The following is a 23,942-nucleotide window of genomic DNA, read 5'->3' on the forward strand; positions in this document are numbered from 1 at the left end:
GACCTAGTGAAATTTTTTTAAATAATAAAGTTAACAAGAATAATTTTGTGATAGAAGTGAGATGCTAAATATAGTCTTTGATTATTCAGTATTTTTAATATATAAGAAATCATTTGATCTTTGTAGTGAGGGAAAAAACTCATAAAATATTTTAAAGATTTACCTAAAACAAAAAATGTCAAACTTGTGCTTGGAACACAGGTCCTCTGACCCACAGTCCAGTGTTCTTTCCATTCTCCCTAACTGCCTTAATGACCTACATATTTTAATGTGTTTCCTCTACATTCTAATCGGCTATACTTTAAGATAGACCAATAGCAATAATTCTAGAAAGTCAACCTCCCTGCCTTTTTCAATAGTGTCCCAATTACCCTTTGTCCTCTTGTTTACAACAGTGGGTTGTCTGCCTGTTGGATTTTCACCTGTTGGAGGATGTGAAAAAGGAGGTCATAGGATTGGCCATCTTTTCCAAGGCTAAAAAGTTTATTGTTTTACCACTGCATCAAACCATCAGGTTAGTCTCAAAACTTACCACAGGAAAGCCCAACTTTAAGCTCACAGTCAGTTCTCAAACTTCCAGAATTCTAAGACTCTTCTAAGATTTTGCAGCTCTAAGTTAGGCAGTCCAGGTAGGACAGGTAGAAACCAAGTCCATCTACCCAAGGAACCAGGTGAAAACATCAACTATATAACAGTACAAGAGGGTGAGGATTGCCCCTCCTGCTCTATTTTTTTTTTTTTGGGGGGGGGCACTTTCTCTATTGTAACCAGTATATTATTTAACCCTCCTAGCAAGTTCTTCTCTTTAAAACAAAAAATAAAAGAACAAAAATATAGTAAAATACTATTCCAGATCGCATAACCACAACTAAATAAATATTTCTAGAATGTAAGTCAAATATTTTTTCTAAATATAGTTCTGGCCTAAATAGTAGTAGAGGACTATAAAAACACTACATAAATTATAACATAAGTAGGATTAACTTAATATATTTCTCATCAAATTAACCAACTAATTCCAAAAATATTGTGTTCTGTTTTTCTCAATCATAAAACCATAAGTGACCTGAGTTTACAGACTAAAACAGGTATTTTGAAAGTATCCCTCAGCATATTCCATGCTGGTGATTGTTTCAGAAAAAAATGAATGTTTAAAATATGGACAAAATCCATATTTATAAATAATAGTTTTATTTAAATCTTTGTTTTTAAAAGTGTCCTCATAGAGTATGGAATTAACACATAAAGTTATGTATAGCAGTATTATTTGGGGCATTAAGTGTAAGACATTAAAAAATAATGATTATGGCTTAAAATGATTTTCCTTGGATATTTGAGAGTCATTAAAAAGATGTCTATTCCAATGACTAGTGATGGCTTTATTTGAAATCCCAAGCAAATATAAAAGCAAAAAATTAGATTTTACATATCTTAGTTTTCTACAATCTTTGAATCAAACATTATGGTCCTGTGTGCTTTACATAATTATGTAAGGTTTCAAATGTAAAAAAGTATTTATTTTCTTTTGGAATGCTTAATATATTTCAAGATTTTAAATTATAAGAAAGTAATATTAACCATTGGACATCAGCTGTACATCATCTATGAACCAAACTTTCAGTTGATTATTTAATCAAGTTTAATTGTTACAAATATATATGTATAGAGAGATATATTTCTACATGTCCTTTTTTTGAGTATTTTTATTACTTATTTTATAAAGATCTGTTTTTCTTTAATAATGTATTGATAATGCTTTTTCTTTTAGATCATCTTTATTAAAATCCTGCTAAAACACGTTTCATTATAGGATGAATTTAAACATCACAACACAGCTTGCACCCTCTGAAATATGTTTAGCCTGTAGGGCAGGTATTGGTTTACTGCTCTCATAGGAGGGTTATTCTACTACTGTCAGATCTCTAATTATTTCAAGAAAAAGCATATCTGCAACCTTCAGTGCCACGGCAACCAACAGCATCATGTACTGTTTCACTAATGAGCAATGCCCTTTTCCATGGGTGATGCAGTGACCTCAAAGGATTAAAGGATATTAGACGTGTATGATCTAATGACATAAGAATAACTGGAAAGGGGACTTACAGGATTACTACTTCTCTAGCATGTTTATTCTGCATTGCCTATCAGTTCAGATCTATGCCAGTGTATTTTGATTAAGGTTCCTCTTATAAACCAGGGCTTGAAAAATCACACTTCATGCAGGCTAGGCAGGTAACATAAATGCTAAACTATTTACAGTTTGAACAAATTACCTTCCCTTGAATACACTTTCCCAGGTCAACCTAAACCAATTACAAAACTCCTTGCAATGACTCTCAACCTCAGAAAACTGTGGCAATGGAGAGTTTCCGAAAAGTAGGTATTTTCTTCCATGTGTAAATTTAAGACATACATTAATTACAGACTTATTCATACAAAACAGACTTATCCATCATGTTATCACAGATCAGTTTATTATTTTTTAAAAGAAAAGAAACAATGATGAAGAAGTTATCGTGAACAGAATATGATATAGAATGAATGAAGAGTAAGAATTTACAAACAGGTGGAACTGGCTCGAGCACATGAAGTCAAGAATTTTAAACGAACTAACAACAAAAAACAAATTCACCTCTGTGACAATTAACTAACAATAATCTTTTTATGTGATCATATCAATCTCATATTAAAGTGATATTTATGGAAGAAATATTTTTTTAAATTGGTTAATAACAAATAAGATAACTTACTATAAAAATTGGACAGTATTTCAGCAGACCCCCACCCCCCAAGTACTTCAAAATCCTACTAAATTTCTATCAGTTTAATCCATATTTCATTTGGATTTTCAGAATTTTGGTTTCTGACAGAACAGCTATTCAGTAACCAGATAACTAAAGAAAATAAAATCCCATACAGTGCTGAAGTGGTTACTCTACCTTCTTGTCAGTCATTCAGTTTTCCACCGCAAAGTAAGAAGAGTGCCCTCCTATGATGTGAGAGGAGGTAACACATAGGCATCGATTTAGGGTGTCTGCCCTCAAGACAGCCTCGAACTCTTCAGATACTATGATGAATGTACTAGATCTAGCTCTAGTCACATTTGCACCAAAACACACACAGCTGTGTCCAATTCCAGTGACACACTCCCATATTCTCTTCTGGTCCACATACCCTTGCCCCACCTCTCCAGAGCAGGTTTGACAAAATTGCTGTGGAGGCAGGAGTTTAATGAATAGAGAATTAGCTCTATTCATAAAGAGCTAAATTACATTTGGCTCCTTTCAGATGATGTATGGAAACAAATTTTGAGGTGTGTGAGCTCCAGACAGTTAATGAAGAAGCCCAAACTTCTATTCTCCCCAGAATGATGCCTCGGGTGCTATTGAAATTTACACACTGGTAACTCCCTTCATTATTCTGCGTTAATCTGGTGATAATCTGGTGATAATCAGGTTTTAAAACTTTGAATAAAATGCTCAAATCATTCTCTATAGTTGTATTAGAATGAATAACACATTTATTGTGACTTGGTACGTTTTGTTAACCTTTCGTGCGAGCTGCAGTTCTACACAAAGGAGGAGCAGAGTGCCCCACACGGCATTCAGGTTCATTTACCTTCTGAACACTGAGGAATGTCACAGACTTCGTAGCGTACCTCTGGATTGCTTGTGAAACACCAAGGTCCCCCTTCTTCCCCTCGAGGATTTCGACAGTAGTTTTCCTGTAGATCTTTACCCCGATAGCTCGAAGGCAAAAAGCTAGTTTTAAAATGATAATCATTACAGTATAAGCGCATGCAACTTTACTTTTGGCCTATTAATTTTACTAATTAGGGGGTATGTTGTTCCTGAAAGTAGAGAAACTTTTATTCTGACTCTGACCTCCACATACAGCGTGGGGCAGAAGTAGGTTTACAGTTGTTCATATAGAAAATAATACATCATAAATAATACAAGAATAAACCCCGTGTTTCTCATACTTGCGACTGTAAACCTACTTTTGCCCCACCCTGTATATTAATTGAATTGTCATTTCCATAAATTCTTAAAATCTTTCAATTTTATAAACATTTACCTAACTTAATTTATGTATTCAACATCATTAAGATTTATGCATCTCTGAGTTTGCAAAGAGTGAAGCATTCAAGAACCCAATGAACATTGTCTGAACCACCGTTTCAAAGCTTCATTCAAAGGCAGCAAGTGATTGAGCAAGGTCACTAAGAAGAGAACTCGAGAAACACTGCAATTGACCTTGAGATCTCACAATTACACTGCTTACCCCACATAACTACGTGTTTGTTTGTTGCTCTTATTATGAAGAATAGCCCTCCTATTTTCTGCACAGCTGAGAAATGGACTGATGAAGTAACATGAACACAGGGTCTAGAATCAAATTAAACCCCGGCTCCAATATCCACTCTCACTTCCTAACTGGAGACCCAGCAGGAAATTTCGCCCCTCTCAGCCTGTTAGCTTACCTATACGATGACTATAACCATAACTTATAACATCTTACACCTTATATGGTTGTTTTGAGAAGTTCTACGAGATGACAGAGTAATTGACAATGCACACTACCTATTACTGAGTGTTCTCCACTTAGCAGTCTTACTCTGTGGAAGTAAAAATTTAAAAATTAAATTAACAATTAGTGCTCATCGTGATTTCACAGTTTCCTAACAGTTTTAATTTTCAAAGGAGAGAGAAGGTATCTTTTGACTTAGTTTTAGCCCCATTGTTCCAGAATAATTTATGATACTTTTTGTGTCATGGCTTGAAGTTTATTTTCTTTCATTTTTGTCAGTTCTCCAACTTTTCATAGTAAATTTATAATGGATTCTCATTGTTCTGATAAAATCAAAACTGATTTTACTTTTTTATAAAGTAATGTATTAATCAAATTTACCTTAGGAAATTCTTTTATAGCTTTGTTTTATGGAAAATTGTAGTAGAGTAGTAAGGATAAGTTATTGTTAATCACAAATTCCACATTGCTGCCATATATATAACACCGGTCCTTAGACAATGTATTTACTTTTTGGGTTTTCAACTTCTATATTTATAAGATGAATGAGTGAACTGAGTTATTATATGATCCTTCACTTTGTATCATTTTACATATTAAATTTATGTAAGAAACTAAATAATGGACTTAGCACATGTCACACATATTAACTATCTACAGTTTTAGAGAAGATTTTTGTTGTACACACACACACACACACACACACACAAATAAATATATACCCACATATACCTTTCCAGTGGATCTGTAAAGCCAAAGAGAAACTGTGAAGAAGTAGTGAATGAATCAGTAAACAGTTTAGTAGGAAGAATAAAAGTAGGAAGGAAGAGGGATAAAGTAGAAATCAAACCTAATGTGGCTGAAAGATGAATTATGTTTTCCCAGTGAAGTTAACAAAATGAGAAATGAAGAGAAAAGATGTGCTCCTTTCCACAGTTCTGTATCCATGCATATAAAATTCTTCTTTAAGGCATGCAGGGTAAAAAAGCATTCTCTCATCTCTTCTCTTGAGTCTTTGGTGTATATGGCTTTTTGCCCAAATTAACTGGTTTTCCTTTGTGTTTTGTGATGTCAGCATGCTTTTCTTTGGCATCTGGTGCGTGACCGAGGGGTGAAGCCTAGCCCCGTTCTTTACACTTATTTGTGTTCATTCAACAAATGTTTATGAAAGCCTGTTACACCAAAGCCATGTGCCAGACAACAGGCTTTGTAATAAACTTTTATTCACGTACATACTATTTTTGGTTCTATGCCCTTGTTAGCAAGCTTTAAGAGAGATAAGTGAAGAAGTATTTGAAATTGAGTTATATATAAAGGTATTTGAACAATAAATTAGATCTTCTGGGTGCTAGTCACCTTTTCTTTTCTTTTAATATAAACTGTGTTCATAGGAAACTTGATCTATTTCATCATGTGCTTCATTAATGAATGTTGGGTGGCCAATGAAGGATACAGCTGTAGATATCAGGTCACCTGATTTCTGGTTAAGCTTCTATACTAATTTCATCATCTATCATCATCTTCCCATTAAGCCACTTGTAAAATATTTCAATTTGGGGAGTCAACAATAAATCATTCCTCTAGACGGAGACATACACACACACACACACACACACACACACACACACACACATATTTATTTCTTTTTTCATTTCCCTTGGAGTTAATCTTTTGTTAACATTTAACTTAGTGTTAAGCTATCATGCAGATATTCCAATTAGCTGCTAAATGATGATAATTAAGTGTTGCTCTCATTGAATTAAAAAAAATTTTTTTTTAATGTACAAGATCTTCTCAGCCCTAAACTCAAGGAAATGTTTGCTGGGAAAATAGCTGATTCGACCGAAAGCCTGTTCCCAGGAAGATCTATTTCACATTCACTCCTCCAATAGAGAATCACAATCATAGAGAATTTGGTTGAAATAAGACCTCTACTGGGTCAACCCAGTGCCCTCTCCTTGACTAGGACAGGATTCATTTCAAATGCTATTCCTTTGTTCATGAAAAGCATAGATCTATTTATTTAAATAAGATGTTTTCCTCACTATTCTAGGAGTGACACCACCCTAATACTTATGAGAGGACCAAACAAATTATATTGTTTGTTTTTATAATACAAGGAAAATACTACATTTCCGAGATATTTGTGTATAATTAAACATAAATATGATCTCACTTATATGTGGAAACTAATGAACAAAATAGAAACAGAGGCATGGATATACATGGAACAGACCAAAAGATCTCAGAGGGGAAGGGGTAGGGAGGGACTGGATTAAAGAAGGTAAAGAGATTAGTCAAAGAACATATGTGAATCACTCATAGATGTGGAAAACAGTGCAGTGATGGTCAAGTGAAGTGGGTAGAGGTGTGCAAAGTGGGGGGGAGAAAGAATGGGGACATCAGTAATACTGTCAACAATAAAAATAAATTTAAGGAAATAAAAAGTAAAAATTGTTTTAAAAGTAATTATTTTGAAAAAAAAAAAAACTAGTTGTATTCTATTATTGAAATACTATAAAGCTGATTAGTTTGGACACTTACTAGCTGGTGTTAATTAGACCAAGATAGCAGGTTTGATCCAAATGTGGAGCAACAAACTCTTTCTTTGTATGTGGTCCAATTAACTTGTTTTGTTTCCTGAAGTCATCTTGCATAATTATACCTCCCCAAAATTGATAAAATGGAATAAAAAGTGGATTCATTATGGCAAAGTTATCCTCACTATTGCAAAACCAAGTCCCTGCATGTGTCCTACTGACCTGCTGGATGTATCATGCCCTGGGGTTGTTAACAGCAAAGGCTATATAGAGTGACACTAGCTGGACTCCAATCCTGGACATACCACTTACTAGCTATGAATGACCTTGAAAAGTTACTAAGATTCTTTGTGCTTTAGTTAAAAAATAAAATAAAATAAAATTCACTAGAATGAAAAAAACACACCACCAGAATTAATAAGACCACCCACTATGTGGTTTTTAAGTGAGATAAACCCGGTATACAGCTCAGCAAGGAAACAAAAGGCTCATGGTAAACAAAATCTTCTAATACATTTAATAACCAAGGCGAGGTAATTTCAACTACTTTAGTTTCTGTTAAAATTATTTGTGAACTAAATCTTGAAAACTAGCTATAATTAGTTCTCTAGTGGGTATCTGTGCTTTTCCTCCATTACGATTACAACTTTCAGACGAATGAGCCTGTGGGTACTATGTTTACTCATCTTTAAATAGAATTCATCTGTAATAATGAACACAATTCTTAAGTGTAGACATTTCATTCCCGAGGAATGAGAAGTTTTTTCCAGTCATTGGGCAATACATAAAATGGGAAAGCTGGTTAATCTGAGGCATGAGTTTTTAGCAGAGGTTCTCAATTTTTACTGTACTTTGGAATCATCTGGGGAGCATTTTAAAAAACAATGCTGGTGCGTGGGTTATTTCCCCGAGATATTCTGGTTTAATTGGTCTATGTTGACACCTGGGTGGTAGGCTCTGTTCAGGGCTCCTAGCAGGTGATTTTAATGTGCAGCTGAGGTTGAGAACCACCATAGTTAAAGAACATTTGGCCCCTAAAGAACAAATGTGATCCATCTCTAATTTAGACAGTCAATCTCTCCACTGCAACTGCAGAGTCCTAAGCCTTCTCAAAGGTAAAGGGAGGGGAAAATCATTTTGAAAAGTTATGTTTTCATTATTATTTCACAAACACCAAGATCTATAAACTGAGGTTTTGAGGTATGATAACATTAGGCCACACCTTAATGACAAATGTATTAATCTTTGTCTAAATATTAATCATAGATTCACATAATCCTTGGCTTAATATAACTCAACAAAGTTGTCCAAATTATTATAGAACTGTAGAATTATTCTGAAGGACTACCATGAGATTTATAACACACACAGTAGAAAAAGGTTTATCCTCTCTTCTTCATGCTGTTCTTACCTGTGTTCATGGGGTATCATGGAATTCCAGGGCTGGCATTTGATGCCACTCTTGGTGATAGACACTGTTCCCTTGTAGCTACCTCCTTTACCAATGATGCAGTTTCTAATATAGTCTATCAGAAGAAAAGAGAGAAATATGCTACAACTATGAGTAACATGCTGTATATATTTAAAAGAAAAAGAAAATCACATTCAAACCTTTAAGTAGTTAATGCTTATAAATCAGATGTATTTCAAATCATACCAAATTGTCTTGCCTAAAGCTTCTACTAATATTTTGAAAATAATACATTTCAGAATAATCCAAAACAAACAAAAAATATTATTGAAAAGTTTTAATAAACGCAGAGATTAGTCTATGTACTGAACACAGTTTCTATACTCAACTGGCCAGCCAAATTTAATTTGGCAGAATGACTTGCTCAACTATGCAGACTACGTTAAGAAAATATTTAAAATGAAAATTAAGGAATTTCTAAAACCTACGTTGAATTCCAAAAGTTATTTTAAGATAATAAAAATAACTAATTTGTCTTTATCTCAATACAATTGTGTGGTTTTGTGTACATATACGTGTGTGTGTTTGTGTGCACGCGTGTCTGTGGAAGAGGGATAATTACATTATGTTGATTTTTTAAATGTTTTTTCTAACATTTCAACTGATTGATTATAAGGCAATCAAATTGAAATACGCTGTATATTTCTGTCAAACAATACAGTCCCTATCAACTACAATACAGTTATTAGCAACCTAGAAAGTTGAAGATGGTCTTATACTAAATTATGAATTATGTTTAGGATTTGTAGAATTATTGGGGTGAATAGAAACCATCTTATTTTCTACCATGAATTAATCTTAATTTAATTTAGACATATACCCTGTTATAAGAAAATATCTGTGTATATTACCAAATACCCAAATTAATAACACAATATGATTTAAGAAATCATTAAAATTGAAATAAATACCATCACAAATACAATCCATGATTTCTTGTGATGAGAGATTTATTTTCTTAAATTCATATTTATTTAACATTCTTCAATTATTTATTGATATAATTCTGCTTTTGAAGAAAATAAATACCTTATGAATATAATATCAGAATACCAAAACAGACAAATTAACAAACAACTTGGTCTCAATTCTTCTTTAAAAATTTTTTTAAAGACCATAATAATTACAAATAGATCCAACTAATTCTTTCAAAATCTTCACATTTTCTATTATCAGCAATCATGACTGCAGCTTAGATTAATAATCCAAAATTGTTAAAATTTAAAATACATAATAAGCCCCAAATTTGCTGTAATATAAGATGTCCTGAACTAATAGCGTAAGGTGAGGTGACATTTTCTGAAATGACATGAAGAATCGCAGTTCTAGGAGAGGCTCCTGAAATAAACAGAGAGAAGGGGTAATCTAATGATGGGAAGTTTGGGAAATTATCTCTTTAATCAAAAGTGTCATGCTGCATATTATCAAGGCATGTGCATCATCTGTCGTAATGGATGAATTGAGTGCATAACAGATCCAGTATATATCAGAAAATCCGTGGGAAAGAGCACTGTGTGGAAATTACATTTGTTTTATACTTTATTTCATTAAGAACTTGTAGGGAGAGGCCAATTACCTTTGTTTTCATAGAGGTCGAATTCATGGCCAAACGCTTTTTTCACTCCACTAGACATGCTATTGAAAGGGAACCAAAGGCATCGTTTTCTTGCTTTATCAAAAACAAAGGCCCTGAAAAAAATATCTGAATGAAAAGAAGGAATACTACTATTTATAAAGTTTTTAAAGATTGGGCACATGGTTTAACCAAGGAGGGCAATATAAACGTGTTTCTAAACAAAGATGATAAATGTAAAAATTTCTAAACCAAGAATAGTAAAGTACTTAATAAGATTTTCTGCATATTAAATGTTACTATTTCTTACAATACAAGAAATGATACTGGAATTCTAAAGTGTTTTCTTTCCATTAAGAAATGATTTTTAAATTCTTCACTGTGCTCCTTACAATGCCGCCATGTACAAACAGTTCAATTTTTTTTAAATACACAGATTTTCTAAGAATAGGGATTTTTTTTAAATTTCTAGTCCATACAATATATTGTTGAGAACAAATAATCTTATAATTTTAGATATTTCAATTTAATAATTATTTCTTAGTTATTCTGATAACCTTTAAATAATATTGAATGAGAATAAGTTTCATAAAATATATAAAATACATTAAACATTTTAAAAAGCATTTTGCCTATAATTTTATATTTTATTTACTACATTTTATTATATATCCATAACTTCAAAACATTATATTCATAAACTCTATGCTTTGATTTACATATAGATATTTCAAAATACCTACCTATAAAAATATTTTATAGCTGAAATAGTAATTAAGAGCAAATTATAGAAGTATTATTTTTGTAGCTGTGGCAGCTACAAAAGATAGAATTGGCTAGTAATAGATTAATTTTAATCTGGTAGACTGTAAGCTTCTGCAATACATGTTAAGTTCCCTATTTCCTTATTGTAGGGTGTTAGGGGGAGAGTGTTAAATGACCTTGAAACCATAGTAATTAGATAACGAACATATATACAAATAAAACTAAACAAATGTCTAAAAATAAATCAACAGCTTGCCACTTTACTTCACATTAAAATAAAAATGTTCCCCACATATATAAACTACTTTTCTACATGGCTTTGACATGATCACCCTATAGGAGCCCCCTAAGAAACAGGCAAGATTTGCCTCTGTGAATACAAGTGTGGTTCCATCAGAAAAGTGAGGAACAGAGTTTCCAGTTTGCTGATTTCATTCGCTTTTTTCTCTCCTTCCATTAATATGCTATATTCTCTCAGAAAAGTGTTTACTTATATCATTGTATACCTCCATATGGACTGGATCCAAGCTGTCAAATTTAAGTTTGACTTTAAAAGTCTATATCTCAGCCTCATTTTAATTATCATCTTCATTTCAAGAGTTTATTTTGTCTAGCTTCCTAGTTGTTTATGGCAGGATGGCAATTCCAGTATCAGTTACTCAGTCATGGCTAGAAGAGAAAGCCTCATCTTTTCTTCCCTTGAGCCAATTGATGAATAGCAATTTTCTGAAGAGCTTAGAATTGGGTATTCTGGTCATCTTTCCTACCCAGTAAAGAAAAATGTCAACCTCTATAAAATCAATTTTGTTGATCCCTTCTCAAGAGAAAACAGTGTTGATAACATTCGACCCCTTGCCCACTCAATCACAGATGCTTTCACACAGTTTTATTGGTACTTTTCAAACATTTTCCATTGTTTGCCAATAATTTTAGTCCATAGAACAAGTCAGCAAAAAGATTATCTAATCCATTAATAACCAAATTTCAGAGTACTTTATCATAGTATATCTATTTAATTCTGAATAACTAATGTATTTAGTGATTGCAAACAAATATGCATAATATACAGACATTGGAAAAGATGGATGGAAGGAAGACACAGTTTCTAGGCAGAAGAACTTGGGTTGTACATGGTATTACTACATGTGGTTTTCCATACAGGTTGCCATAAATCTGGAGACTAAATTTAACTCAGAATATGGTAGGAAAATATGAAACTTCATATACATGGGGTATGTAAAGATTTATTAATCAGGTCACACGTGTTCTCCATTTTCATTTCTCCTAAATAAAACAAAGAAAAACATTTTTGTTTTGGTTTGTTTTTTAATAGGCATAATGCTAATGAATGTGAAAATCAAAAGCATTAGCGATACGTTACTTATTTGTGGAACCGGGACAGTGTATTTTCAGATTCAGAGTTAAAAATTGACAATGAGACATTGCCCAGCCCTTTCAACCCTGAGAGGGGAAAATATAGTAAATCCAACTTCCTCAGTTGCCAAAAGAACATCTCTATAAATCTACACAGCTGAGATGTTGATTGAGACTGGTTTTCTCTAATTTATTTTTAACTATCTCAAGGCTTTTATCAGAAAGTCAAGGAAAGAAACAGAATCATCATAGGAATATACTTGCAAAGTTAATCCCCCACTCTCCTTGCCAAGAAATATCTCCCTGAAAGTGGCAGTTTGGCTATAAAAATACTTCCAGAAGAGCTGTAAATGAATAGAGAATAGATAGTCTCTTCTCCCTCTAAATCTCTTGAAGACCTTCTCTGACCTTGTCCTTTCCTTCTCAAGGCCCATAACACTCATTTCTCTGAGAAAGACAAGACAAAATTAAGACCACTTGCCATGACATTAAATTCTGTGTTCACAATTTGTGTCGTGACCCAAATGTAATAGAGTAGAATTTAAAATTTACAGGGTGCCATGCTCAATCCTATAAAATGTGAGATGAAATAGGGAATGAAAGGCTGGAAAGTAAGTGAGGGGAGAAATGTCTATGGAGAAGAACTAGGAAATGCATTTTCCTTTGGCAGTTAGGAAGACTATTCAGATGAAATTGTCCCCTTCATGGCCCAAAACTCTAAATTTTATTCTCTGGGATTACTGGCAAGGTAGTAAAGAATTCCTCCCTGTGCAGTCACACAGGGACTTTCACAAGATAAGAAAACTCACTCTGAGTCCCCTTATGCCTCTTTGAATTGCCCCATCACTTTTCACCTGAAGCTTCATCATCACTACCCCCAGCCTCTTTTGAGTAGCCTCTGCTGCTGACACCAATCCCTCTAGTTTTTTTTATCTAATTCTCTCAACACCTTTTATTTAAAACCCTAAAGACAATGACATAAGTTACAGTAAATTTTGGCTCTTGCCCAATTTATATTCTGAAATTTTCTTCACTCCTCTTGCAAGAAAAAGAAAGTTTACTGTGAACAGAATATTTTTTTAAAATTTTTAAACATTTAAAAGAGATAAAAGTCAATCTAATTCAATTTTAGTTCCTGAAGTTCAATTGTTTATACGATGAGAAAATATAAATTCCAAAACCAAAGCCACTATGGATTCTAAAAGATCAGTTTATGTGTAGTTTCTGACTCATATTTCCATCAACTGAGAGCTAAATCTTCTGTTGTAATGTGTTTAAAACTAAAGTCAAGCTTATAATTTTAAGGGCAAATGACACTGAATACAAAAACATAAAAGAAAAAGAAAAAAACATGATGATAATACATACATGCTATATTTGAAGAGTTATCCTAAGAACAAAATGAAGAAACTTACTTGCAGGTAAATGGAAGTCCTTTATTCCTAATACATCTGTTGGCACACTGGTCTGCAGTGCTCGGTTTTTTTGTTTTCATCTTCAGTAATGGGTCTTCTTTAAGTAGAGTGGTCTTTGCTGACTTTTTGAATTCATGAAGTGTGTTTCTTCTTTTCTTCTGTCCTTCTATTAATAATAATTTTTTTTTAATGAGGAATAAGCTTGTAAGTCTCATGTAAAAAAAAAAAGTCCTTAAGGATTATCTGCAAGATAATGATTTTATCTGACAACATACTAGACATCCAGAGGTTGGACATGGAGGGAGGTGGGGAATGATACTCTCAGATAGTTCAGAGAAAAGAGGAATATTGTAATCATTGAAGAATAAATAACTTGTCATGTAGAATCACTCATCCTTTCAAATGAAGGATGTTTTAAAAATTAGGACAGAGTTCATGCTAAAAAAATAAATAACATAATATTCTCCAAACAGTATGAAAGTAAGGGTCAGGGCATATCATACCATGCTCTGTAATTAAATTTGTCATTTTCTTCTACACTTGGTCCATGTGTAAGTTATAGTATTAATTAGAAAAGCCAATCAATAACAGGTTAGAAATTTCTCACTAAAAATGGTGCAATGGATAAATTCTTCTGACTTACTCCTTAAAGTATTTCATACTATTCATATTTTAGCCCTTCTCATTTCCTACATAAGTGTTTTCTGTGCTTTGGAGCATGATTTCTTAGCATCACTGAACTGTTTGTCTTGAAATCAAGCTAAATGCTGCAAATCAAATGTATGTAAAACTTCATCCTTCAATGCAGCAACATCATTCTTCATCAAAGGATTCTACAAGGCCCCTAGATAGCATGAAGACTCCTATTAAAAACCTGAAAACAGAACTAAAACATCCTAAAATATATAATATATTGAATAACATTAGAATATCAAGAACTTACTTCTTTATTCTCAATTTGCCTAAAGTTAATCTGGTTTCTAATGATGAGCACCATCTTCACCATGAGGATCAACATGTCTAAGAGATTGTTTAATAAGAATAAACATGCCCTGGCCAGAGAGTTCTGGGTTCGGTTCCCACTAGGGCACGTACCAAAAAAAAAAAAGAATAGACGTGATTTGCTCGCCTGGTGTGGCTAAGCGGTTGAACGACGACCCATGCACCAAGAGGTGGCCGGTTTCCCAGGTTGTGGCCCAATCCTCAGTGGGGGGCATGCAGGATGCGGCCAATCAATGTTCTCTCTCATCGATGTTTCTCTCTCTCTCTCTTTCTCTCTCTCTTCCTTCCTCTTTCTCTAAAATCAATAAACAACAAAAACAACAAAAGAATAAATATGATTTGCCCCTCCTCTGTCAGTCAATTCTTTTGAACACCCTGAAACAAAGGCAGTAGTAATATATTCATTTTTAAGATGTAGATTCCAAGACAAAGGGAAAAATTGACCACTTAGAAGATCTGATTCAAAACCCAGCTGCCGAGCTTCAGAACCTCCACTCTTAAACACCTATGATGCCTTCTTTTCTCTTAGAATGCAAAAGTATGTGAAAACAAGACGTAAATATTTCCTGAAGATTTACTTTAGAGCTATCAGTAGAGAAATAACTTGGACAGTAGAACAGGAAATGCATTCTTGGCTTTTATATGTGGTGAAATGTGTGGAGAAAAGAAAGTGAAAATTTTTGTCTAGAAAATTTGGAAATATGGCTAGCATAGTGAGGTACCAAGAATGGCATTATATTCTTAAGTTTGCCAGCAACCACTGGCTCCGGTTGGTTTATTCAAAGGACAGATGCTATTCATTAATGTCTCTCCTAACCTGAAGTTCACAATAAATAAGAGAAAACATGAAGTTCTCTAAATTTCTGGTTCTCTATAAAACTCCAGAACACAAAGCCCAAAAGACTGGTACTAATTTCTACAGTAATGCTTTCATTTTTAACTTTTCTTTGACCTACAAGATAAAATGGCTATGGTACAAGAGATATAATTTAAAAGACATTTTAACATAGAAATTCAATCAACCAAATAATCTATCAACATGTTTTTTATTGAGTGTGGACCAAATGCCTTGTATAATGTTGGCAGACAGATGATAATTCTGGCATTCTCATTGACTTGCAAAATGACTTTGCTTAATTACCTGAAATGCTAATATCCCAATTACTCAATCTGACAAAATATAAGTTATATTATATTTGAACTAAAAGAAGCTATTTAAACTATACCATCAAGTAAATATTTGGAAAGCAACTTAGATAAATAATGCTATTGATAAGCAATGTTTTAGTTTTGTTTTTGAAATTTTATTCTTTAATTTCTGACATGAGTGAAACTTATTCTCCCAAGCAAAAAAGTAGCACAATTATTTACAAATATTGGTTTCTACCACAGGACCCTGTTAATGGGAGATAAGTTTCTTCATTAAGAGGTTCTCCTTCCTTTGACCTCAGTGTTCTCTTTGTCAGGTGCTACAAAGTGTTCACAGCATAACAATCATCTGATTTCCTGTATAAATAGAGGTATTTCTTAGAAACAAATACAGTTGATAGATGCAGATTATCTATTAAAAAAAAACTTTCCACCAAAATAGAAGAATTATATATATATATATTTCTGAAATAAATTTTGTTAACTAAAAAATATTGAATTAAAATTGACCTCACATATATTGTATTTATTGTACACATTTAAGTGAGAGAGGAATTTAAAAAGCCGAAGAGAAACATTAAATTCAGATTTGTATTGTACTAAATATCAAATAAAATAGAACCCCCTTGGTCAATGCTCTATTTCTTTTCTCAACATCATGTAATGTGAAAGCAAGCATGGAAGACAACTGTGAGGAAGAAAGTCTCTATGGGTTGGTTGGTTGTGTTTAATTCTACAGCTCCTCAATTGTCCCACTGAAATGTGTTAATGTGTGGCTGTGCCTTGTAGAAATAATCTACTCTTGCTTGCAGATAAATTTTTCCATCACTACAATTCATCTAAAGATCAAAAGCATTCTAAAAAGCAAATAAATCTATGATTTCCCTTTATTAGATAATAAACAGGAGTGAAAAGCTTGTCTGGGCTACAAAACTAATCAGAGGCAATCGGAACCAGATACCAGGATTCCCTTCTCACAATTTATTTCTCATGACTTAGAAGCTTCCCCTTATAATTCAGTCATTTTTACTGGGTCAGTAACTAAATGCACAAAAATGTGAAGTTCAGGCTAGTGGTACATCATGTAATCCACACACCTATAAAATTAATGTCTTCTTCAATAAAAGAAAAATTCAAAACAGAAGTCATTCAAAACAGCATCCAAAAATAATTTTTTTGCTGAAAAGAGTTTCAGCTTTCTCTTCCATATGTAATAACAACTGATGCTTGTTTTACTGAAAACAGTTAAAAGACAAGCTTAATTTGGGAAGAAACCCAAAAATATCTTTGGATCAGATTTTGCCCTACTATTTTGTGTGTTTGTGCATGACTGTGAGTTGATGTTTATAAACAAAATATTGAAATGAAATCAAAGGGTGAGAGATGACTCCAACTTTGTCATGTTTTCCTGTACTTTAAATTGCAACTACTTTTTCCTCTTCTCCCAGTATGGGAAAACATTCTGGAAGCTATATTTCCTGAGGAACCTGAAGTCCCTATTTTAGAACTGAAATCAGTAGGATCACAGTAAAAACCTACAGAGAGTAGGGTCAAATGTATAAAGGTGCTTGAAGAAAGACACATTTCTCCCTCTGGTCCCTGGGCCTCACACTCATTTCTCTCAGTACCTCATATATTTTCTTCTCTGTATGGACTAACCATTGACTTCAAAGGAAAATCATACAAGGAAAGGATTTGCAGGGTGTGGAAAGAAGCAGGAATCTGGCTTCATAGATTCAGAGAAACCTACCCACATGATTAGTGATTAACAGCTTGAAGTGGCAAGATGTTAAGATGAAAGTATACAAGTAATTAATGGAAGGGAATGGTTGTGACTGGAGATCTTAAACTTCTCAAAGACAAGAATCATAAATACTAGTCCAGATTTTCATTGCTAGTGTCTAGGACTTGTATTTCACAATCATCTCCCCTTCTTTAAAGAAGGTAACAGTATCACAAATAAAGATATCAAGAAGAGAGATCGTGGCAGATTAAAATCAAATGTTGCTATTGAGAAGCAGCATAATCATCTCTTCCAAAGAGATTTACAAAATGAAGTGATGTTCAGTATGAGATTTGGGGACTCCCTAGGTATTTCCCTCCTTCTCTGTCAATCCATTTCCTTGTTCGGTATTTCATTAGTATAGAAGCTCCCCCTGGTCTCTTCCTTCACATTGTTTCTGCCCACCACTCTCTCCACACAGCATCCAAAACAACCACAATGAAATAAAACTTCTGTCTCGTGCTTTGACACGTGCTTTCAGCGGCTGCCCATGATACTCAGAAAAGAGTGGTTTAGCATGGTATTCAGCACTTATGTGTGCTATCATACCTTACTTTTCTAATCACAGGTCATACTACACCCTTTCAGATACTTAGTAGACCAGCCCCACATGGTTACTTGTCCTTTCTTACACTTTCTCACCTCTACACCTTTGGTCACTTTGTGTTCTATTCACTTAGGTACCGACTGTATGACTATCTTTCCATACTTAGCTGGGGTACCATATACTCCCTACACCTGATTTGATCCTTTAAGCAAGAAATTAATTATCTCTCAATCGCAGTATTATAGTATTTCTAAAACAGAGTTTTTCTTATATGTCTTAGCAAAATTTATTTTTTAAAGGCAGTTTTGATTGCTTTCACAGCTATTGGCTTCAGTGTAAATAATTTGTTTTAAATCCCATATATTTCATTCACATAGATTTGGGTAAGATATTCAGCTCTATCCCTTAATTAAGCTAATGAGATAATTAAGGTCTTTAACCTCAGTTTAGTTTCCTCATGTTGGATGAGTCCAACAATGCCAATCTTATTAGAATTAAATATGTTTTATTTTTAGAGCTTAGACTATAACTGTTGCTCAATAATGTAGGTTTCTTTCTCATTTGTTCATCGTTATATGTGCTCATTTAATGCCTCAGTTGTTACAAAGAATTGGATATTTGTTTCCAGTGTAGGTAAGTGTAGATAGAGGGTAATTTTCTGTAGAACAGCTTCTATAAAAATAGCATGGGTCCACTATACTGAATATTTCTTAAGAAAGTTTTCAATAAAATATCTCTATAATACATTCTGCTCATATTGGTTGTTACTTTATTATAGTATCCAATTATTTCCTAACATTGCATTATTTTATAATATGTATAATATAGATGCATAAGATAAATCAAAAAGTGTAAGTGAAGCAAGTAACAAAAACAAAAATTCTACATGTTCAACGTTAGATGATGTTAAAAAGAATTTTCTTTGTATGTTCTATCCATGTTTTCCATTATGAAGAATGTTATTTTTAAAAAAAAAAAAAAACTTTCAAAATAAACTAGCCACCCAAACAATGGCAGACCCTCTTTTGATGACAATTTTAGCATTATCCACTTCAGGAATTATTCACAGCATATCTGTAATTCCCGATTGGCCTTTCCTTGCCTGCCAGCACGCACTTGGGCTGCGTTTTCTCTGTCCTCAGGAAACGCAGTCATTTCAACATTAGCCAAAGTGAAATATAATTACGAATGTATATCTCCTGCCAAAACTTCATAATGCATGCCAAAAGCAAGTAGACATTGTCTATGGTTGATCTACTGTTTGGGTTTTCCACGCTGTGTTCCGCTTGCATTAGCACAGATGATTTCAGGTAACCATAGTCTACTTTAGACCATCAACATTTTAATCTTTAAAAATGAAAGCCCTCAACATATTAGCCATGATTTCAATTTATGCTTAAGCTCCCCTAAACCAGCAATGTCTTATAAGAATCTATTTTAACCTGACACATCTCAAGCATGATAACTTGGTGATTGCACTAACTTCTTTTTCACCTCTTCAGAAGTCTGACCTAAATGTTTTCAAACTGATTTTTCTCACACAGTGTTGTTTTCCAAAGGGTCCAATTCATAAAAGAGAAGAAAGCCAGGTGGATTGAACGAGTTCTTATCGTTTAGCAAATCCTTAATGTTTTCAACCCTTGTCTTACATCAGGAGCCAGATCAGAGGTCTGATGAACTTCATTTTTAACTTATCTCAAGTGATACAGCCAGTTCTCTGTTTTAGATTATAAAAAGGCCATGTCTACCATCTGGGCATTTGTTCCATTCTTTTATTCCCCTGTGCCCACCCATGATGCTCACTACCTTCTCCTGTTGGCATCCCCGCCACTACAATGATAATACAACCAAGTGCAGATGTTTCCTCTTGCCCCGATAACAACAGAAAATTTCCCAAAGCAGCCTGAAGTCTCTCAACTTTCAGGCACTATGAACCCGCAAGCAACTCCTTCCCTACCTGCACATTCAGGGTAGAAAATGAGACAACTGAAAGATTTGCAGCTTTCATCAAAGTCACACAATGTTTGCCTTCCTTGCCCTGCAGTTTCAAAGGGCAGACATCCATACCCAGAAAGAATGAGATCTTAGAAGGGAGGCTTTCTCTTTCATTTTCATAACATGCATATACTCAGAGCTGATCTGCCTTCTCCAAATGCAAACCTGCATAAAGCCATCATTTGGCTCTGAAAGATTACTGAGTGACGTGGAGTCGTGGATTGTCATGGAAAATTATCCTCTGGGAAAAAAGAAAAATGAGTCCCTGCTGTACTGACCATCACTCTCCCCTCTTCAGACCAGAGCTTCTGTGCAGCTTTAAACTTGTCCAAACCATCCAAGTTCCAGCCGGTGCTAGCACTTCATTCCCATCCCTTAGTCCACAACTATTAGGTTCAGGGAGAAGGGGTTGGGTCAGGAGGGGGTGGGGTGGGGGAGACACACTGAGGGGATGTTAATTATCATTTTAAATGCTTTGCAAATAGAAGTAGATCAAAAGAAAGGGCAATGGGGAATTTAAAAAACCCACACCACATACTGAGCTAAGAAAAGATGCTGGGGATAGGTAAAGAGGGAGTGTTAGGAAAAGGAAAGGTTAGCAAGAGAGTTAAAATAAGAAGAGAAAACTAACCTGCGTAGGGGATGGCGATGGGAAGCAGGAGGAGATGCAGGAGGTCCTGCTGCAGCAGCAGGACTGGCAGAAGTTTGGTCACCCACATGGTGGTGGACGCTGGCGGATCCCACTGGAGGAGATGCCTGGGTGAAAGAATCCTGTTCCGACTCAGTGCCTAAAAGAGCCAGTCGGCTCTGAGCGGCTTTTTATTGCGATGAGCTAAATTTGTTGTGTGATTAACTGGAAAGATCTAGGTCTGAACTCCCTCTTACGGTAAGAAACTGTTTAACAACAGCCCTTTACTCTCTTCCACCCCCTCCTTTCCTCACTACCCCTCCAACACCACCAAACAGATCTCAGCCCCCCCACCCCCCACCCCACCCCCTCCACCCTCCAACTCTGCTTAGGAAAGAAACTTACAAAGAAAAGGTCACCTGGCCTGGGGCCAGCTTCAGTTTGGAAGTTCGAGCTCCAGATCCCAGTGGCTCCTATCCGAGTCGGGAAGGGAGGAGCAAGGCTCAGCCCAATAACTAAGTCAAGGCACCAGCCGAGGACCAATTCGCTAAATTTAAACAGAAAAATACGTGTTTACATATCTATTTGGGAAAAGAGGAAGGGGAAGCAGCATAAGAAGAAAGCAAAGAGCTGCTTTTTAGTGAAATGTGCCTTAGCTCCTGATCTGTCTAGTTTCGCTGCTAGAGCAATCTAGGTACTCAAAACACTGACACAAGTTCCCTCGGGTGTGAGCGACAGACTGGGAGCAGGGGACAGGCAGGGGGCAGAGCGCTGGCAGGTCCAGCCCACGTAGAAAGAAGTTAGGTAAGAAAAGGGCGAGGTATTGCTTGGCCAAAATAAATAAACAAGCAAAACAAACGCACTCACGATGTCAGGTAGGAAAATTGCCCCTGTCCAAAAGGCTCAGAGCCGGTAAGTTTTTTCAGTAGCTGAGCTGAGCTCCCCCAGTCACCACAGATGTACTCAAAGTGCATAAAGGAAACTTATCTGATCTGGGGTCTGACGAAATCGGTCATGCCTCAAAATGTCTAAGAGATTGGAATTATCCACTGCCTATTCTTCACAGATAAGTGTAGAATGGACTATGTGTCCTTGTACACACACACACACACTCACTCACCCATACATATGTCTATATGTGTGCACCTTTAAAGATTTTCTCTGGAAATCTCTCAAGCTCTTTCAATACAGGAGTGATGAATGGACCTCTCTTCTTAAACTCTACCCCCCTGCATTCATCCACCAGCCTCCCAAAATCTAAGTGAGGGATGAAGAGCTTTGGAGGTAGAGAGTAAGGAGGAGAGGGGCACCACGCATGGCTGTAGAATCTTTGTAAAAGCATTGCCCAGACTTCCCATTTTATTGAGAGGATTTGTCTTTGCATTACTCTGATTACTTTGGGCAAGCATTGCTTTATTTTTTTAATGTATTGGGGGGAGGGGGAGCTAGTTGCCATGTTTGTCTCTGACACGAATACACGTGGGGACCAGTGTCTTGGTCAACAGAGGAAGGGAAAATGGGTATACTGTGAGAATGACTCTGGAGCAGCATGCTGCTGTACAGATGAAGTTGTGGGCAAGCCACCCACAGAGTAGCCTTCCCTCCACGTACAGCTCTCATTTCTCCTTTGCTCCGCTCATCCTCACCTCCAGAGAAATACCTGAGGTTTCAGGATAGCTAGAGAAGCTGGGGATTAAGAGAACTACTTTGAGGAATCCACTTTATATCACCTTTATATTGTTAACTTTCTCTTTGATCATTTTTTTCCTTATAAAAACAAAACCAATCCAACTTAAAAGTCATCCGCTGCCCTCTCCCTGGTGTCCCAAGTATCCATCTACTTTCCTTTGACTTTCTATTACAGTTCTGGGAAAATCTTAATTTTAGTGCATTGCCTGACCACAATCTTGAATTTTCCCACAGCATCTCTTGGGCTTTATTAGGGATTCAAACTCCTTTTAAAGTAGCTAGATTTTTTTTTTTTTGTAAGCACATTCTTGTAGGTAAGAAATGAAGAACAGTTTTTCTGCTCTCTCTCTGCCTCTCTCTCTCTCTCTCTCTCTCTCTCTCTCACACACACACACACACACACACACACACAAAGCAGTATCAGAGCTGTAAGTAATATTTTCATTATTATTACAGGCTTGGGGCAAAATACATCCTAGATAAGAGATTATTTAAGCCTGGCCGATGTGGCTCAGTGGTTGAGCATCGACCCATGCACCAAGAGGTTGCCTGTTCGATTCCTTGTCAGAGCACATGTTGTGGGCCTGATTCCCAGTGTGGGGCATGCAAAAGGCAACCAGTCGATGTCCTCTCTCATCGATGTTTCTATCTCTCTCTCTCCCTCTCCCTTCCTCTCTCTCTAAAACCAATAAAGAAAAAAAATTTTTTTTAAGAGATTATTTAATAGGTCACACATTTTCACAATTTTTTATTGCCACGTTGTTGGTGGCAGGGACAATGGTGCCAAGTGTTAGACCAGTGGAGTCAGACCAGACTTGGGTTCAGCAACCTCAGTACTTGAGTTCTGGCTAGGAAAGAATTCAGAGCCAAGACTCAAATTATAAAAGAATATTTATTTAGAAAATTACTGAAGTAGAAGTAATTCATAGAAGAAATGTGCTTGGGAGACAAGTTATAGAGGCAAAGGAAGGGGCCTTGGGGCTTAGAAGTGAGGAAGGTAAAGGTGATGTGCCTGGGGGGATGGGGAGGGGGAAGAGAAAGGACTGGGCATGCTCCTGGGAGGGAGAACATGTTGGGTCCTTTGTCTGAAGAGTTTTCCGATTTTAGGGGCTCAGAGTCTCTTCTGTAGCTGCTTCCTGCTGAAGAGGACTGATATTTTTCTTCAGAGGCAAGAGATCTTACTCTCTGTCAGTGGGACGATGAGGCCTGGACAGAGAAGACGGTGGCAATGGTGTCCAGACGTGGTGTTCCCTGAGTATGGGTAGGGCTTGTAACCTGGGAAGATACACTGTGTTACAGATCTTAGTATTATTGGGGCAAATCTAGAATGACAAGAATCATGGTAAATGATCTGAGGAAAGGAAAAAGTTTTAGTTCTAATTCAAAAGATGGGACAAAACAAAATATCAGTTTGGAGGATTGTAGTCAAATATTTAAGAAAATTAGAAATATTCAGGGTCCAGTTCAATTCATAGATAAAA

The 23,942-nt window shown here is 35.4% G+C and overlaps 1 protein-coding gene across 3 annotated transcripts in view; it reads right to left on the reverse strand.

Annotated features, from left to right (window-relative positions):
* Window positions 1-21,729, reverse strand: part of HGF (hepatocyte growth factor) — a 69,927-nt gene extending 48,198 nt beyond the window's left edge. The window contains exons 1-6 of one of the 3 annotated variants that reach the window (XM_036247275.1): window positions 21,178-21,320; window positions 20,776-20,932; window positions 13,669-13,834; window positions 10,118-10,230; window positions 8,482-8,596; window positions 3,619-3,761 (exon numbers count right to left, since the gene is read on the reverse strand). In XM_036247275.1, the coding sequence (XP_036103168.1) occupies window positions 3,619-3,761; window positions 8,482-8,596; window positions 10,118-10,230; window positions 13,669-13,834; window positions 20,776-20,863 (625 nt within the window). In that variant the 5' untranslated portion in view covers window positions 20,864-20,932; window positions 21,178-21,320. Of the gene's footprint in view, window positions 1-3,618; window positions 3,762-8,481; window positions 8,597-10,117; window positions 10,231-13,668; window positions 13,835-20,775; window positions 21,063-21,177; window positions 21,321-21,639 lie in introns of those variants that run through there. The other 2 variants (XM_036247274.1, XM_036247273.1) reach the window with 2 other exon arrangements.
* Between the last annotated feature and the right edge of the window lie 2,213 nt (window positions 21,730-23,942).

Source organism: Molossus molossus, unplaced genomic scaffold (assembly GCF_014108415.1).
Source record: "Molossus molossus isolate mMolMol1 unplaced genomic scaffold, mMolMol1.p scaffold_m16_p_7, whole genome shotgun sequence".
NCBI classification, from domain to species: domain Eukaryota; kingdom Metazoa; phylum Chordata; class Mammalia; order Chiroptera; family Molossidae; genus Molossus; species Molossus molossus.